Source organism: Chelonia mydas, chromosome 7, assembly GCF_015237465.2.
Source record: "Chelonia mydas isolate rCheMyd1 chromosome 7, rCheMyd1.pri.v2, whole genome shotgun sequence".
Taxonomy (NCBI): Eukaryota; Metazoa; Chordata; order Testudines; family Cheloniidae; genus Chelonia; species Chelonia mydas.
In genome coordinates, this window is record NC_057853.1 from 33,265,378 (window position 1) to 33,283,073 (window position 17,696).

Sequence of the window (17,696 nt, forward strand, 5' to 3'; positions counted from 1 at the left end):
GATAGAAATGAGGGGTGGGGGCAGCTGCATTTCAGTTCTGACATTTTGGCTGCTCATATCAGAGCTGGGCCTGGAGCCCATGTCTGGCTCATTCCAAGCAGCCAGGTGGGAGATCCGCTCAGGGGTGGGGCTCATGTCTCCTTTCCCAAGGGCTCGGTTTTGTCAGGTCCTGCAGCAGAGTCTCACTCCTCCTCCCCCAGCCCTCCCGTCCTAGCAAACATCCTTCATTCCTGCCATCCACACGCCCTGGCTCCTCCCTGCTGCTTAAGCAAACCCCTAGGCTGCCGACAGCTGGGAAATGGGGCTGTTGATTCTTCTTAGCTCCCGGCTTGCTCTTGTCCCTCCTCCCCCTGCAATGTGCAAACACCAAGTCACCAGCAAACTGCTGGTGCTGCCCCAGCTTCTCAGCTCCAGGGCCCAGGCTAAACAGTACTAAGGTGAGGCCAGTGCATGGGGCTGCTCCATCCCAGAGGGTGACCCCCAACCACCTGTCCCGAGAGCTGGGCTCAGCCTCCTGCACTGGTGTGCATGGTGGAGCAGCGTGAACAAAGCCCCTCCGCCTGGCCTGCTGGAGTCAGCCCCAGAGGGTGGAGGGGCAGGAGGGAAGAGCCAGGGATCCACTGAAGGTAGGAAGTGCAGGTTTCTCAGGTGACAAGCTGATCCAACCCAGCCAGGAGCAGGGACCAGCCCCACCACCCCTTGCCATGGCATCTGCCCCAGAGAGATAAGAGCGCTGGAGTGTGAGGCTGTGACTGGGGTCATGGCCAGGTAACGTGATGCCAGGGCCCCAGGCTCCCAGGGGCTAGATAATGCTGTGGGATTGCCTGACAAAGATGGCTAGGGTCTACAGGAAGATTTTTTTGTTTTTTTAAACAAGGCCTGGGTCAGGATTAGGGGACAGGAGCGGGGTTATGAGCTGGGGTGGGAACGGGGGCAGAATGGGTCCAAGGTCCCCGGCTGCCAAGCTACTGGGGTGCGGTGCCTCTCGACCAGGGTTTGGGGCCGAGGGGATGGGTCCTCACTGACACCAGGCACGGGTGCCGCAGCGGGTGCATCACCTGCAGCCACGGCGTCGGGCATGGTGGAATCTTCAGCGGGGCCTCCTTCCGGAGGGGAGGGCAACCGCTCTGCCTGGGAGGTGGAGGGTGTGCCCACAGGCTCAGGGTCTGGCTGCACAGCATCAGCCGTCGCCCCAAAGGGCTCGGTGGCCAAGACTGGGGTGCCATCCACAGCCAGGCAGATGGCTTGGGTCAGGGGTGCCCCGAGGACCAGAGCGGGGGTGGCAGCCTGGGATATGGGGGAGGAAGGAGAAGGGGGTGATGGGACTAAGATCGAGGCCCTCTGGCAGGGGGGTCATTGCAGCTGGGCCAGGAGTCTCATTATAAACTACGCCACAGGGGTACAGAGTCCCAGGCCAGCTGGGCCCATTGATCTGCCAGGCTTGTGGGCCACAGCTGAGGAGGGCTCCCAGGGGGCCTGTCTGCACAGAGCGTGACACCAGCAAAGGAAGACTGGTTCACTTGAACAGCTGCAGAGCCCCATGCGGACACTCCAGTTTCAGTGCAGCTGAAGCAGATTAGGAGCTGCTAAGAGCACTCCATCCAGGGTCTTGCTGCAGTTTAATTCAACCAGTTTGTGTGTAGCCAAGGCCTCTGCATTGTAGCTCAGCCATTGCACAGCGCAGTCCCTGCATTCATTGTGCTCAGTCTGCCCTGGCCAAATCCAAGCCTGGGACGTTCCTAGCTCCCTCCCTGAGCAGGTAAACAACTCTCCTGCCCTTGCTGGCTGTGCCACTGTGAAGCAGGTGCCATGGCTTGTGCCAGGGCCAAGTTCTCTCCGTTCTCTGTGTGGTGTGCAGAACAGGACAAGCCTCATGCAGGAGAAATAAACAACTGACTGAAGAAGTGGATGCCTCTTTCCAGCATCCTGCAGCCCTGTGAAATGGGGGAGAAGGTACTGCAGCTGTAGCAGAGCCTAGCAGGTCATTACACAATCTCTCAGAAAGGCCACGCTCCTCCCCTCTATATGCCCAACAAGCTGCCTGGCTCTGGCCTTGGGGAGTCTGATCCCAGAATGCTGCATCCAGTTTTGAGATGCACATTTTAAGCAGGGCCCTGGCCAGCATGCAGGGAAGAGCACAGACCCTATCTGAGGGTGGGAGAACTACCTAATAACCCAGAGAAACTGACGGAGCTTGTTCTGTTTCATAAAGAGACAGGTGACTTGATTAAGGGCCACATTTTCCCCAGGGAGGGTGATTTACCATTGGAACAACTCCCAAGGAGGGGGTGGATTCCCCCATCTCCTGAGGTTTCCAAACTCTCAGGCAGCCTGTCTGGAAGATGCTTTAGTCAAACCCCAGAGGTATTGGATTCAATGCAGGGGGAACTGAGTGAACTGCTCTAGCTGGTGCCTCATGCCTGATGATCCAGTTGTCCACTGTGGCCTTAAACAGTCTGTGACTCTACCTCATGCAGTAATGGGGCCAACCCTTTACTATCCCCCTTGCTTATTCCCTTTTCTCCAAGAGCAACAGACAACCCCTCCCCAAGCAGGGGATGTACAGGTGAGAGGTTCAGGGAGAGCAGCACTACTGTTGGTAGGTCTTTCTCCTCCCCCTCCTAGGCCCAGAGAATTAATGCACAAGCTGACAGGGCACCAGCAGGAGTGATGGAAGCAAGGGCCAGGAAGGCCAAGCCACGGGGTGCAAGGAGCCTGTGAGAAAGCGGTGGAAGGTCTCTCCTTTGCAGGCCAGCCCCTGGGCCCACGCACCTGGTAAGCCTCACGTGATGCACAGGCTGAGGCTAATTAATTTCACCTAGAGAAGCACCTTTCAGCTGGGGTTTTCTCCCAGCTCCAGGGACAAGTCCTGGGCTCTGAGGGGGCGTTATTAGCATGGAGGCAGCTGGCATGGGGTTAATACAAGCAGCATCTGACCAGCAGCAGCATGAAACAGAGCCGGGGGTCCAGTTCACAGCCCTCAGCTGCAATTACACAGGTGCTGCCTGGACTTACCCTAAGGGCAGAATTTAGAATAAGTCCTCCCAAGAACAGGAAGGATCCTCTCCCCCTGGTAAGCTCGGGGCATCAAGGTAGGGAATGCACAGGGATTTTGCCAGCAGCCGACTGGGTTGCACCCCCAGCCAAGGCTAAGGGCACAGCAACTAATGAAAAGCAGGGCTTGGCTCTAACAGCCAGGGAAGGGTTGCATGTGAGCACCCATGCTCACAAGACAGCCTATGCATGGAGAGAGAGAGTGCCCACTGCCTTCCTGGCCAGCATTTAAACACTGGAGTGGGGCGCTGCCCTTCCCAAGCCAGCAGACCCCCCAGGTCTAAAACACCCTCCAAATCCTTAACGTTCAATTTTTATTTTTTTCCACTTAGAATTGACACCAGCAATGAGGCTCCTTGGTGCAGCCAGAGCCAGGCAGCTCTGCCCACACAGAGCGCCTACCCGCCGCAGCTAGTCAGACAGCAGCACCCAGACATACCTAGGTTATGGGAGATGCAGGGGGCCCGTGGTACCTGTTGAACATTTGATTTCAAGCCCAGACACAGTCCTTAGATAGTGTGGCTCCTGCCCCCTCCCACTCTTAGAAGTTGGGGGGCCATTTCAAGCTCCCTGCCTCTCAGGGAGAGGGCTGCTCTGGCCTGCCCATGCTGTAGGGAGAGGGTGCCCCTGTGCCAGCCTTGTCAGTGCAGTTCTGCCAGCGTTGGGGCAGGGGGCTGATTCTAAATCCCCTCCCCAAGTTGTTGGCGATCGGGGTGGGTGAAGCACCAGGCCCTGCCAATTCCAGTCAGTTGTCTACCACAGAGAAGAGACATGAATAGGGGACGGTGAAGGGGGAGGAGGCAGGCAGAGCTTGCAGTCCCAGTAAATGGGGTCCCATCCCCCTGAAAGGATGGGGCTAGGTGGTGGTTTTGCCACATGGCTTTCGGGAGCAGCCTGCAGCTAGAGGAAGTCACTTGGAGGCTCCGCTGGCCTTGGGAGCCAGAGGCCTGAGAGAACGGCTCACCATCCTCTTCAGCTCCTTGAAGGAGCGGGTCCTGTGTAGTTTGTAGCTGGCCATGGCCAGGTTGCTGGAATCCAGTGTGGCGGAGGCATGAAGCGGGCGGGCCCCGGGTGGCCCCAGCTGCCGCAGTCGCCAATCCCCATTCAGGCTGACAGCATCCACCTCACTGAGGCTGGAGGCACTGCTCCCCTCAGCCCGCTGTGGCTGCAGCTCCAGCTGGCTGCCATCAGGGAAGCAGGAGTCTGTGGAGAAGGCCAGCTGGCGGCTTGGTGGGGGGAAGGGCTCAGCTTTCGGCCTCCCCAGAGCCTGGCTGGAGATCTCCAGGACGGATGCCCACTTGTGTCTGCCTGGGGGCTCCAGGCAGTGCTGGGAGCTGCAGCGATACACAGGCCTCGGCGTGCGGACGTTCACCTCTGAGCTGCAGCGGCTCCCCGCCTCTGCCCGGAGAGCTGGCCTGCGCCGGAGGCTGATCCTGCGAAGCAGCTCCCGCGGGCTGAGCCAGCTGCGCTCCGCACCCTCGCCTGCCTTCACCAACTCCCGCGAGGCATGCTTGCCCTTGTAGAGCCGCTCCCGCTCAGTGCCAAGGGTCTTCCTGGAGGAGGCCTTGACCCTGACCACATGGGGATGACAGGACGAGGCCTCAGCCCAGCCGGCTCCCTCCGGCTGCTCCCGGCACAGCGAGAGCTGCTCCAGGAGCAACCCCACTGAGCGTTCGCTGGATCCCACAGAGGAGGCGGTGGAGCCTCGGCCCCCTGGGCCGTCCAGCGCCTGGGAGCTGTCAGGCCCCTCTGGAGAGCGGAGGTGGGAGCAGGTAGAAATGCGCCTGCGGATTTTCCAGCCAGGGAGCGGCCCAGCTGCCAGTGGGGAGCCGCAGACCGATGACATGGATTGGCTCTTCTGGTGCCCTGCCAGGTAGCTAGGCTCCGTGCGACTAGCTGCTGACCGACACCTGTACCTCAACACCAGCTTGGCGATGTAACGGTCCAGCTGGGCCCGGCGCTGCTCCTCTGAGGGGGCTGGCCCACTCTGGGGAGAGCCCTCCTGCACAGTGGGGATGGCTGCCCGCTCGCTGAGGTCCTCCTGGGATGGGCCCCGGGACAGGCCGCTGGTAAAGAGTGGACTTTGCAAGGCCACAGCATGCAGTGGGCTGGGGTAGTGGTAGATCTCGCTGGTGCTGCGGGACACCAGGTCACACTTGTACCGCAGGAGCTGCAAGCTCTGAGGGAACGCTGGCGAAAGCTCACCCAGGCTCAGCAAGAACTCCAGGTCCCCTGTGGAGAGAGTAGAGAGCAGGCATCCTGGATCAGAGACAGGCTCTGGCCTGGCAGGGGAAACCAGGTGCTTGGGCCAGTATTCCCTGCATGACATGGGGCTTGGCTGTACCAAACTGGACCCAGTATCTTGGCTAAGTGGTGACCTAGGGGCTAGGTGCCCACGGGCACTGGCAGGGATCCCGGCAACAACACGGGTTCAGAGGAGAGCTAGGAGAACAAATCAAGGGCTGGAAACCTGCCTCTGAGACCAGGGCCTTGTCCCCACTAGGAGGGGTCAGCTGGTACAGATATACAGGCATAGCTACCCCAGCAATCCCTCTTAGTGGCGGTGCAGCTTAAACCAGTTTCCCCAGCAAAATCAGCTCCCCCAGAAAGAGGCCTTTTTAGCTGGTATAACTGTGTCTACACTAGGGCTTTTGCCGGCACAGCTCTGTCAGGGAGAAGGGTGGGGAAAAAAAAAAATCCCCCACTCAACATAGCTGTGCCAGCAAAAGCTCAAACATAGCTGCAGTTTTGACACCCAAAAAGGCCTTTTGCCAGTAGAGCTGCATGTGCTCGTGTGGGGCTGGAATAAACTATGCTGGCACAAGAGCCGTTTTGCCAGTCTAAGCTGCAGCCACGCTCAGAGTGTTTTGCTGGTGTAGTACACAAGGATAGCCTATGGGGATGGCTACACCAGCAATGTGCTCCCAGCACAGACCTGTCCTCAGATCAGATGGAAAGCACATTGTTAAAAGGGAGAGTGATTAGCCATTTGACAGACTCAGGGAGATGGTTGATTCCCCATCACAAGGGAGAGTGGGGCACGGGGTTGGGGGTCTGTAAATCGAGCCCAGGATTCTAAGGCCTTGTTCACTGTAGCCACCCTGGTGTAGTGAAAGCATCCCCAGTGGGGATGTGGTTACACGGACCTGGTCTAGCTGTTTCTGTATAGGAAGTGTAATAAACTCTCCTGGGGTATGGCACCTTTATGCTGGTATAACTGCAGCCACACTGGGGCGAACTACACTGGTTAGGGGGTGGGATTCTAGTGCAAACCAGGCCTTAAAGGCATGCTCTAGCTCAGCCATGAATGGTAAGCTACATACAGGAGTCCCTGGGCCAGGTTGTCCAGCCTGGCCCATCAGAATGGACTTTCCTGGTCTTGAGATCTGTGACAACTCAGAGCAATGCTCCTGGAGTATCTGTGAGGCAGTGGGGAGCAGGCTGGCCCCACCTCTGCCTGGGATGCAGAAATCAGAGAACAGACAGTATGGGACAGTCCTTCACTGACCCTGCCGTGGGTCTGGGGGCATCAATGGCATCTGGCAGGGTGTCCAGAGCCCCTGTGGAAATGGGTAAGTTGAAATGAGTCAGCTCCCCCCTGCCAGGTTCAGGGTCATGCCCCAACCCTGTTGCTCCCCGGATCCTACTGGCTGACAGCAGGGCTCCACATCCTGAGCTGGCCGTTTCCTGCTTACCTGTTGAGACTGGTCTCCTGGCAGCGGCATGGGGGCTTCTGGGAGCATTGGGTACTATTACCCGCTGCAGCCGGAGGTCGAGAAGCCGGACAGTGGTCTCGTCAGTGGAGTGCGGCCGTGAACAGCCACTGTCCCGTAGGCCTGGGAGGTAGGAGAGGGAACCAACGCTGCAATGTGAGCTCCCTGGGCACTCGCTGTGCATGGATGTGGAGGAGTCGGACAGGGAGCCCATCTCGCTGGTCTCGTAGAACCCTGGGGCAAGAGGAAAGGTTCACTGCAGGGGACCGGTCGTCCTTATCTCTCCCCCAACTCTCTCAACCCCTAACGAGATGAATCTCTCCTCCCCCTGAGTCCCCAACTAACAAGTCCCAGGGACTCTGGGTTGTGGAGGATGATCCCGACAGGATACATGGCCCAGCTCAGAGCCTCTGCCTGCATCACACACCACCCAGGACGAGCAGGCCTTGGTGCCTTATTGCTCCTGGTTGCCAGGGCCCAAATCCCGGCTGGACATACCCGAGCTGGGCCTGGAGTCGGCCTCTGAGGTCTCTGGTGCAGTGAAGTTAGGCTCTGCCTGTGCCCTGGGCCTCTTGGGGAGCAGCAGCTGCTCACTGGATCCAGCAGTTCTCAATGCCAGGCTTGTTGCTGGCGTTCTGCTGTCCCTGTTCCCGGCCTGGCATCCCACGTCGATGCTCTCGGAGGAGCAGTAGGAGACACACGGCTTCTCAGGGATGCCCAGCAGGTCCTCAGACTTGCTCCGGTCCAGCTTAGCTGCGGGCAGCGGTTCCTTAGCCCCCAGGCTGCCCCATCCCTGCTGTGGCAGAAGCATGAACAGGGTTAGTCAGAGATGCCAGCAGCCACCAAACCCACCAGCCACCCGGGGCCCTGGCATCCAGGGCCAGACCCAGCCCTGGGTCTCTGCAAGGAGCTGGGCAGAACACATCCCCAACTACGACTGGGCCTCCTCCATGGCACTGGACACTGCACAGGCCCCCAACTCTGCCCCAGACTCCCTCCTCCCGGCCTGCTGGGCACTGAATAGAACCTGCTACCTGAGCAAGATCACACAGAGAACCCTCCCTCATTGAGGGGGCTCCCTCCAATCACTGTTCTGGGCACCACAGTGTCCCCCGGATACCTTCCGAGATCAGGACCCCCCATCACTGCTGAGGACCCTCCCTCCCCTCTGGAGAGCAGGCCCCTTTCCTCCTTTGTGCTGGCACTGCACTCCAGTAAGCTCTGGTCCACATGGAGTTGCACAGGTTGAACTCAGGCGATGCGGTACCGATTGCTGCTGCAGGCGTGGCCTCCCATTGATTCAAACCTGGCTCAGCGCAGTGTCACTGCTGGAGGCTGAAGGGACAGAACCAGTTTCCTGCCTCTGCACACACGTGCGGGGCCAGTTTAGCCCGATCGGGTTTTAAACCAATTCTAAGCTGCAGCTTGTGTGGCATGTCTAGGCTCCAGTGCCCCAATGAGCCAAAAACCCTGCCCTGCACCAAAGAGCAGCCACCCAAGGGAGAAGGGATATGTCCACTGCTGAGTGAGCTCTGCAAAGATACTGTTGGCACTTCCCAAGCTCAGAGCACCCTACCCATTAGCCCCCAAAGCTCCCAGGGGTGTCAGGCAGCATCAGCTCCCCTTACAGCGACAGACAAAAGACAGAACCTGCTCCGGGTGGCACAGATCAAGCAGCAGTGCTGAGAAGGGAACCCAGGAGTCCTGCACACAGCTGTGCGCTCAACCCACTAGGCAAGACTTCCTCCACCTATCCAGATGTTCCCCCTGCAGCAGCTTCACATAGCTCTAGCTGGGAAACAGCTTGGAGGCACCTCCAATGGATGGGAGGCTAAGGGAGGGCAAGTTGCTCCCAATCTCCCCCCAGGTGTGAGGGTGGTGTACAGCTTGGCCGCTGCACTCCCCCAGCACAGAGTGTCTTAGCCCAGCCCCTCCCCCACATATCATTGCTCTCTCCCAGCTGTACGGGACTTGGCGGGCAGGGGCCTCCCTGCCCACCCCAGGAACTGGGAAGCAGCAGCAGCCACAGCCAGGTGAGGAGTTCAGGAGGCCAAGGGATGATGCACCTTGACCCCAGGCTGGTGATTAGAAGTACTGATAAGATCCCAACCTTCCCCAGCTCCCTGCACTTTACCTCAACCTCTCCTCCATCCCCCTTCCTCCATGGGCCGGGGAGGGAGCTGTCTCTGTCATTCTTACCCCAGAGATGTTTGCAGATCTGTATCCTGGCTGACGTGGAGCTGGGGGGCCCCGTGGCTTCCCCCCAAGAGGTGGGGCTGGCTTAGGTTTTATTGGACTCTGGGGTTCAAGAGGGTAAAAAAACAGTGAGGTAATATGGTGGTGGTCGGGGGAAATCACAGTGGAAAACAGGTGCTGCTCCCTCCAACTCACCCCAGCCCAGGGCCCCAGACACACCCAGGCCTCGCCCCACAGGCCCCAGCACCAGCCATGGTGACTTGTTCCATTAGGAAGCATGCTCTGTAGCATCATCCCTACTGTCCCACATGCCTGGCCTCTCCTGCAAGGCCTAGAGTCAGAGGTGGGGATGGGAAGGGGACTGGGACTTCCCCCAAGCCCCACTAACAGCCAGGCTAGGGTGAGGAAGAGGGGGGAGGGCCCCAGAGCCAAGCTGGCGGCAGGAGTGAAACATGAGCCCGGAGGCCCCTTTCTGCCTTTGAGCTCAGCTCCATCCCTCCTAGGCCAGGCAGCTGTTGCCTTTGTGTGAGCCCCCCTGCCTCCATCTTACCTACTGAAGCAGAGAGACACACGCTCCACACAGGCAGAGCGGCGGGTGCATGTACAAGATTTCAAGGTTCGGGGGGAGAGGGGGTGCGCAGGCAGGGGCTTGCTGGGGTGCCCAGGCTGTGCACGGGGGGTCCACACATGCACCATTCACCTTGGAGAACAGCCAGACCACACTGATATTTCTGCCACCTGCCCCTGACTCAGTGCCTCCACCCAACCCATTTGGTTATTCAAAGCCCCTGCTGGCCTTAAGCCAGGCTGGTCCTGAAAGCCAGATCTGGCCTCACTGCTATCCCTGGGAGGGGGCAGGTCGCAGGCTCCCAACTGTTCAGACACCCTCTTTCCCCCAGCACAAGCACAGCCGTGTGCATTACTGTGCATGAGCAGGCATGCACCAGCCCGGCTGCCCTGGGGCAGCTCCCCTGATTTCCCCTCCCCCTGCATGCCAGATGTGCGGAGCAGGCATGGAGTGAGCAGCCTGCTGCCTGTCCCAGGGTTAGTTTACACTGGAGCTTGCTAGTCAGCGTTTCCCCCGTTTCTTGTTAGGAGAAGACTCCGGTTCTGCTATTTGCTCTTGAAGGACACCAGGAAGGGGATGGAGACACTGGCACTGTCCACGCCAGCGCAGAGCTGGGCTGGGAGGACAGCCAGACAGGAAGCAAGTGAGCACTGTAAACAACAGGTGGTTTGTTTCCTCTAATACACACAGGGCCTGACCAGCCAACGCCCACCTCCCTGCAAGCCAAATCCACAGAGACCGACCTGCCAAGGCCAGGTCAGCAGCCTAGGTCTGAAACCCGCTCCTTGCAGCTCAGCTCCCAGCCTCAGGACAAGCAGAGTCAGAAGAGATGCCAAGAATTCCCCTGAAGCCCCACAAGCTCCCCCGTCCTGGGGCTTTGACTGTACAAAGGAGGGTACATCCATTCCAAACAAAGCAGGCTGAGAAACGCAAACAGCGCAGCCCCAGGATGGCAGAGCACACACCACCCCTTAGTTACGTCCTGTGGCACTGGGCAGATGAGGGAGGCACAGAATGCTGCCTCCTATCTTATAAGAGACAAGATGGGTGAGGTAATATCTTCTATTGGACCAACTTCTACTGAGGAGAGAGACACGCTTTCAAGCTACACTGAGCTATCCCTCGGGTCTGGGAAACATACCCAGGTCTGGTCTGCATTACAGAGCTAGGTTGAGGCAAGGCAGCTTATGTCAGCCTAACTATGGAAGTGTCTATACTTAAATTTCACTCCCGCCAATGTAACTGCCCTGCTACGCCAAATTAATAACTCCACCTCTACGAGTGGCAGAGTTACGGTTGATGTAGTCGGTCGACGCAGTGTCAGCGTAGACACTGTGCTGCTCAGCTGCCCGATGCTCACAGTATAATCGATACAAGCGCTCCTGGGGAGAACATTCACCACAGACACAAGGCGCAAAGTGTAGACACACACAAGCCAAGTAATTACTTGTGGTAGCTCTATAATTCTGTAGTGTAGACATGGCCTCAGGCTAAATACAAAACTGAATAGATTGTTTAGCATAAGTCGTTAACAGGCCACTTCAACTTGAATGGTGCCTTGAAATATGTAACTACTTATGCTAAACAATCTGCTCCACCTTGTACTTAGCAGTGACAATGAGTATGTTTCCCAGACCTGAAGAAGAGCTCTGTGTAAGCTCAAAAGCTTGTCTCTCTCACCAAGAGAAGTTGGTCCAATAAAAGATATTACCTCCCCCACCTTGTCTCTCAAATATCCTAGGACCAATATGACTACAACACTGCATACATCCTATATGATGAGACAGTCTAAGAGGGATAATGGATTCTCTTTCCCTTCCTCTCCTAAGCTGCTGAGCAGCATTGCAATGTGCTGACACCAGACGTGGCCGCATTCAAGCAGTGGCTAAGGAGAATTTATAAGAAACAATTCACAAAACAGGCTGTCCAGCATCAGGCTATGAACTTACCAACTCCTCCACATGCCAGAGAGCTGCTACACAAACTTTATGCACAAAAAGGAGGAAGTGGAATTGGGAGGGGGGCAAACACAAACCAGAATTAGAAGACAGGTAGAAACTTCAGTCTAAGGCAAGTTGGAAGAGACTGGGGCTGTTTAGTTCAGATAAGAGACATCACAGAGTTACACAAAATAGTAACTGGCATAGAGACGGCAGACTGGGGACTCCATTCACCCCCACAGTTGATGCAGGAACAAAGAGACATTGAGTGAAATTAAAGAGGCAATACATTGAACAAAGAAAGGAAACAAGCACTGAATTAGCCTGCGGAACGCACTGCCACAAGACATAACTGGGGACAAGAGCCTAGCAGGATTCACAAAAGGGCTGGACACATCTGTGGATAAAGGGAACATGCCCAGGTATGTCAGACAGGAGAAGAGGCTATAAGGGATGCAAACTCCCCAGCCTCAGGGCACAACCCAGCCCCTAAGGGAGCAGGGGTTTCCTCATGGGCAGGACATAGTCCTCCACACTGGAGTTTCTTGTGCCTCCCTTAAGCCATCTGAGCCACTCGCAGAGGCAGGGCGTAGGGCTGGAGAGGCGCACCTTGGGTTCAGGCTGACAGCCCCCAGGACTATTCCACAAACTGAAACACATTGCATTTGGGGAGCTTTCCTGGCTTCTTTGCTGCAAAAGGAATTTTTTTCTCTAACTGGAGCACACACTACTCCAGGGCAGAGTCCTGGGGAAGCCACCCTGCTCAAAGCCCTGGAGCCTTCCAGCTCCCTGACTTGTATCCTGGCCCTCCAAGACTCCCCTGGACCCTAACCCTGCAACCAACCTCCCCATGGTCACAGCAGGCATTGCCCCTTCCCTTCCAGCATACCCCTTTGCCCCCTCCCACTCATGCCCCAACCCCCATATCATACCTCCAGTCCTGGACCATCACACCGCCAATCACACCATAAAAAGAAAAGGAGGACTTGTGGCACCTTAGAGACTAACCAATTTATTTGAGCATGAGCTTTCGTGAGCTACAGCTCACTTCATCACACCATAGTTACACCAACCATAGCTTCCCTGCCTGCACTCCTACTCCAGCTCCCATGTTCCTCCCCCAAACTCCACTCCTAACCCAGAGCCATCCCCATCCCCCCAGCTTTCCATAGCCCGGTATCCCACACCCTCCCTCTGCCCCCATCCCATTCACCTAGCTCAAATTCCCCTACCCCAGCCCCCATGCTCCCCTCCCTTGGCCCCCTGTACTCCCCCCCCCCCCCACATAACCAGCCCAACAGAGTTTAAGGCCAGATCATGTAATCTCCTGCATATCACAGGCCACCAGCACCACCCCACCCATCACACTAAAGGCAACCATCCCTCCCCTGGCCCATGCATTCCCCCCACCCGGCTCTCACCTGTCGCTGCCCCCCTGGGATAGCCCCCGCCGGCTCCCGGACGCCCAGGGCGCTCTCCACGGTTCCCTTCTGCGTCTCTCTCAGCAGCTCGAGCTCCAGGATCCCGGCCAGGCTGGCCTGTAGCCGCTCCCCGAACCGCACTCGGTCGCTCCCGGACCAGAGGGAGGGGGGCACAGCTCTGCGGGCCATGAGGATCGCTGGGGCAAGCGGCACCGCTCAGCGGGGTGGGGATGGGGACGCAGCTCCTGGGGAGGTACATACGCCGGGGGCAGGAGAACGATAGAACTGGGGCAGTGTATGCACCAGGGGCAAGATCGACTGGGCGAGGAAGGAAGTGCATGCAGCCAGGACTCACCGGGTACAGCAGCTGCAGAGGAAAGCGTGCACCCCAAGCAAGGACCAGGATGCCGAGAGGGGGGTAAATTGCATGCACGGGGGCAGAATGGGTGGGAGAGTAAATTACATCCACCGGCAGCAGGGGTGCTGGTAAATCGCATGCAGCGGGAGCAGGCTAAGAGGAGGATAAGTTGCACGCACTATGGGGGAAACTGGACGCACAGAGGCAGCCCCCAGAAGCCGCCACCGGCTCCAGTTGTCTCTTGCCAGGGACTTTCAGCACACACAGAAGCTCAAACAAAGGGGCTGGTTTTGAAAGAGTCACGTGGGGGCGGGGCCAAAGGCCCCGGGCTCCTGATTGGGTCCGACCCGGGCAAAACATTTCGTAGAGCGAAGTTAAGATCAGTGGCAGTAGACGGTAAATATCCCCTCGTCCCCCCACCCCGTGCACCGGGGGGTAAAAACCCATTGGACCCACCCGAAAATGCACTATGGGGCAAATACCCCCAGACACACCCCGAGGGGTAAAATAATCCCACTGCACCCCCCAGAATACAGCCTGGGGGGACAGGCCCCCATTACCCCATGGGAGGGGTGAAATGCCACCCAAATCTCAAGAGGGGCCAATGTCCCCAAATCCTTCCCCCAGTGAGGAGCGGATTCTCCCCCAAATATAGCCGCAGCTCCCCTGGGGGCAGGTCACTGCCCCATGCCCCGGACCAGCGACACCTCCCATACCACCCGCGGGCCCGGCCCCCACCTTGGAGGGGTCGGTGCCTGGGCTTGTTTGTCCATTCTCGCTCCCCCTATTCCACCCCGGGGCCCAGCCATCAGCCATGTCATGCGGGCTCCTGCTTGGCGGCTCTTAAGGGAGCCAGGCGAAGGGATTCAATAACCATGAGGCCTAATTCCCCTCTGCCCGCTGGATGTGCACTGGGTGTCGGGGGTGGGGGCACCAAAGGGGGCAGGGTCAACTAATAGACCCCCCTCTCTATCCCCCATCCAGGGGCCCCTCTACCCCCCAGCACAGGGGGCATTTAACAGACCCCTCTTCCATTCCTCTACTATAGAGAGCAGGGGGAATTAACAGCCTCCTCTCTATCCCCAATCCATGGGGGGCAGGGGCAATTAACAAGGCCCGTCGGCCCCTCTGTCTCCCCATCATAGAGGACAGGGGCAATTAACAACCGCTTCCATCCCCATTATGGGGGAGGTACAATTAACAGACCCTCCCTTCTCTTAGTCCCAGCAGAAGCAAAATCAGCCCATAGAGAAGAAAAACCCTTCCCCCGCCTCAGTGTCTTGCTCCCCACCCGGAGCCGGGCGCCCCCAGTCCCGTCAGGGCCCGAGCGCTCCCCAGCAGCAGGGCCCTGGCCCCAGGGCGGGGCAGAGTTGCCGGGGGATCCTGCTGCAGCTGGGGCGGCGCAAGCGGCGCTATTTAAAGGGCTCCGGGGGCAGGCGAGCCCCGCTCAGTGCCCTGCAGGATGCTGCCAGTTACCGGCAACCGGGAGCCCCGCGCCCCCTTCAAGCAGCGGAAATGCTTCGGTGAGAGGGGAGCCCTGGGCGGGTCCCTGCAGAGAGAGCCCGGTGAACTCGAGGGCAGGGCGTCCCCTGCAGGGAAGCCCCTGGGCGGACTTCGGGGTGCCCTGCCCTCTTCCCCTCTGTGGGCTCTAAGCGGAGAGCCCCCCGACCAGGGGCTGAACAAGGGGGCTGGAGCTCCCCCTGCAGCTGGGGTGCGGAGAGCACTGCTCCGGGCTGGCTGCCCCTCGGTGGGGAGGCCCCGATGGTTCCTCTGAGTATCCAGAGCTCTGTGGGCGCGGCCCGCGCGGGGTCTCCCCCCATTTCCCTCGGGCTCCGGGGGGCTCTGCTGGGGAAGCCCTGACTCGGCCCCTCTGGCTGTGACCCTCCTCCCCGGATCCGCTTCTCATTCCAGCTACCAGGAAACGTGAAGTGTCCGCGGTCCGCTCTAAATTCCCCAGCAAACTCCCGGTGAGTGGGCGGGGCGGCCGCTTGGCGGGAGGAGGTGGGACGTGGGGGGGCGCTCAGCGTGTACCCCGGGGCCAAGGACACCAGCCACTCCTTGGGGAATGGGCCCTCATCTCTTCTCCCCACCTCCGCAGGGGCAGGGGCGGGGAAGGGGCTATGCCTATCTCAGCTGCGTCGTCTCTGGGAGGGGTGCTGCCTTCTTCCCTTTCCCACGTGTCTGTTTTCCAGGTGATCCTGGAGCGGTACCCCAAGGAGAAGGTGCTGCCAGCTTTGGATAGGACCAAGTTCCTGGTCCCCCAGGAGCTGACCATGGGGCAGTTTGTGACCATTATCCGGTAAGAGAAGAGGAGGGGTGTGATTGGAAGCGGGGGTCTGTCTTGGTATTGTACCCCCGGTGTCTGTGTCCCAGGTACTGCTGGATCCTGCTGCCCTCTCTTGCCTGAGACAACAAAGGGGGGCGCTGTGACCTGGGCAGTCAGCCCTCTTAGGATGCCCCTGGCTGTGTTTCAGGATGCCATACAGCTTTGGGAGAGGTGCTACCAAAGGTTAATGCAGAGACTGCAGCTCTCTGAACAGCCCCTTGTTCCAAGGTGCCCCGGGTAAGGGACCCCTGGTCTCCATTGGCTGCTGTTGTGGGTTAGATGCAGGGGTGGCTGTGAGCAAGTGCGATCAATGCCCAGGTAGTGCAGTTCCCCCTGGGCTAGGCAGGCAGTGGGTGCTCTCAGGGGAGACCAGTCAGTGCTTTCCCTTCTTACCCTCAGATGGGACTCAGCTCTCTTGCCTTCTTGCTTCCCCAGGAACAGGATGTCCCTCAGCTCCACCCAGTCGTTCTACTTGCTGGTGGATGGTAGCCGGAGCCTGGTCAGCATGTCGCTCACCATGGCTGAAGTGTATACACTGAACCGAGATGAGGATGGGTTCCTCTACATGACCTACGCCTCCCAGGAGATGTTTGGCTAGGGCTGCTGGTTGCCTTGGACTCCTGCTTCTCTGAAAGGAGCCATCGTTGCCCATTCTAATGTTGCTGCTTAGTAAATGGTGTCATCCCACCCCCTCCAGTCAGAGTAGGAATGACATTCATGCCTGGTCAGTGGGGCATCTACCCTGGTGTGCTGAGACACCAAGGAACCTGCCCATTTCCTCCCTTCCCCAGGTGGGTGACTGAATAGACTTGCTCCAAAGGGAAAGATCTGACTTCAGAGTGAGCGTGCTTTTAGCCCAGAGCAGATGCCTTTACCCTGCGGTGCCCGTGGGATGGCCCTTTCTGTGTTGTGGGGATAGTCACACCCATCAGCCTCTTGCACTTGTGCCAGTGTGATTCACCCTACTGTGAGACCAATAGGACCCCACTGCTTAAGGGTGGTGTTGGAGGACACTGCTTGGTGCTGGCTCCAAGCTCCTGCTGCACCACCTGGGGCTGGTAAAGGCCATCCTGTTCCCTCTGACCTTGGGAAAGAGCTCACATGGTGGTGGTTAACTTTTGGAAGAAGTAATCTTCCAGCAATTTTCCTAGCCCCAATGCTGACCACTGGAGACCCTTGTCCTCCCAGAGCAGGGGTGAACCTCCTCCTCAAGGGCAGCCCTAGCTGTGGGGTAGACTGGTTCTCTTGTAAGGAAGGTTGAGTTGTGCAGGAGGGAAGGTAACCCTGCACATGGAATAAGCACTGTCTGGCCTTTAGACTGCATGTCTTCCCTTTAGAAGCACACCCTATAGCCACCAGTTAACCCTGTTAAATATGTTTCTGTAAATGCTTGTCTGTGTGAAATGGGACTGCAGTTGCTGAGACTAATGGCTGCACTGGGAGGGCACTGAGAACCCCCTGCCAGGTGCAAGCAGCTCATGATGCTACCAGTCAGTAGAGAGAGGCCTCAGGGGAGCGTACCAGTTACAGCTATATTTAGAGCACATGATCCCTTGGGTCTGTTAACTTTGTACAAATAACCCACTATACTGGGTGGAGGCGGGTTCTGTGCTGTGGTGACCCTGTCCTGGACCCACAACTGCTTAGCAGGCCCCAGTCTGAGGGTTGTTTAGCTGGTGCTGTGTGCTTTCCTCTCCAGTGCTGCTGGGTTAGTAAAAGCTCCTGGAGGCCCTGCTGGAAGCCTGTCTTCATTTCAGACAGATCATAGGCTGCTTTCTTCTCCCGGTGGCTGTCCCTGATTCAGAAGCGGGCAAAGGAAAGCGGGGTTAGAAAGGCCTGTGTTACCTAAGCACCCAAGGCTTCTAATGGTGTAGAGCAGGAGGGGGCTGAGACAGCAGCTAGTATCTTTCCTGCTCCCTACAACATGTGTGAATGTACTAGGGCATCTCCTTCCATTGCTGCTGGGAAGATTGATTTATTGGAGGGAGGGGAAGCATCTGTTCTCATGTTCTGGGAACATGCCTGAGGAGGCTAGAGCATCCACTAAATAGGCAGTTCCTGCTCTGCAGGCATAAGCCTTGCAGTCCTGTACCCTCCTCTGTAGTCCCAGTCTTTTGAGC

General features: G+C 58.1%; 2 protein-coding genes across 3 annotated transcripts; one reads left to right on the top strand and one right to left on the bottom strand.

The window, feature by feature from the left end:
• Window positions 1-2,389: 2,389 nt before the first annotated feature.
• Window positions 2,390-13,653, bottom strand: LOC114018765 (dapper homolog 2). Of its 2 annotated transcripts, none has more exons than XM_043551883.1 (4): window positions 12,893-13,653; window positions 7,266-7,560; window positions 6,750-7,001; window positions 2,390-5,286 (listed from the first exon to the last, which is right to left on the bottom strand). In XM_043551883.1, exons 1-4 carry the CDS (start codon window positions 13,079-13,081, stop codon window positions 3,965-3,967), a joined length of 2,058 nt encoding a protein of 685 aa, XP_043407818.1. In that variant the 5' UTR covers window positions 13,082-13,653; the 3' UTR covers window positions 2,390-3,964. The 2 variants fall into 2 exon arrangements, with proteins under 2 accessions (XP_043407818.1, XP_027675071.1); XM_027819270.3 differs by having other exon boundaries at window positions 7,266-7,563.
• A 1,032-nt stretch (window positions 13,654-14,685) lies between these two features.
• Window positions 14,686-16,963, top strand: LOC102943327 (microtubule-associated proteins 1A/1B light chain 3C). The gene is made up of 4 exons (XM_037904685.2): window positions 14,686-14,773; window positions 15,162-15,217; window positions 15,443-15,549; window positions 16,012-16,963. Exons 1-4 carry the CDS (start codon window positions 14,713-14,715, stop codon window positions 16,172-16,174), a joined length of 387 nt encoding a protein of 128 aa, XP_037760613.1. The 5' UTR covers window positions 14,686-14,712; the 3' UTR covers window positions 16,175-16,963.
• Window positions 16,964-17,696: the final 733 nt, after the last annotated feature.

What these genes read in the sequence shown, in the direction of transcription:
- LOC114018765 (XM_027819270.3), bottom strand. Translation starts at nt 13,081, where the DNA reads ATGGCCCGCAGAGCTGTGCCCCCCTCCCTCTGGTCCGGGAGCGACCGA. An exon ending in CGACTCCAGGCCCAGCTCGG is followed by an intron (nt 7,002 to 7,265) that starts GTATGTCCAGCC and finishes CTCTTGCCCCAG; the next exon opens with GGTTCTACGAGACCAGCGAG. An exon ending in CAGGAGACCAGTCTCAACAG is followed by an intron (nt 5,287 to 6,749) that starts GTAAGCAGGAAA and finishes CTCTCTCCACAG; the next exon opens with GGGACCTGGAGTTCTTGCTG.
- LOC102943327 (XM_037904685.2), top strand. Translation starts at nt 14,713, where the DNA reads ATGCTGCCAGTTACCGGCAACCGGGAGCCCCGCGCCCCCTTCAAGCAG. An exon ending in CAAGCAGCGGAAATGCTTCG is followed by an intron (nt 14,774 to 15,161) that starts GTGAGAGGGGAG and finishes TTCTCATTCCAG; the next exon opens with CTACCAGGAAACGTGAAGTG. An exon ending in CAGTTTGTGACCATTATCCG is followed by an intron (nt 15,550 to 16,011) that starts GTAAGAGAAGAG and finishes TTGCTTCCCCAG; the next exon opens with GAACAGGATGTCCCTCAGCT.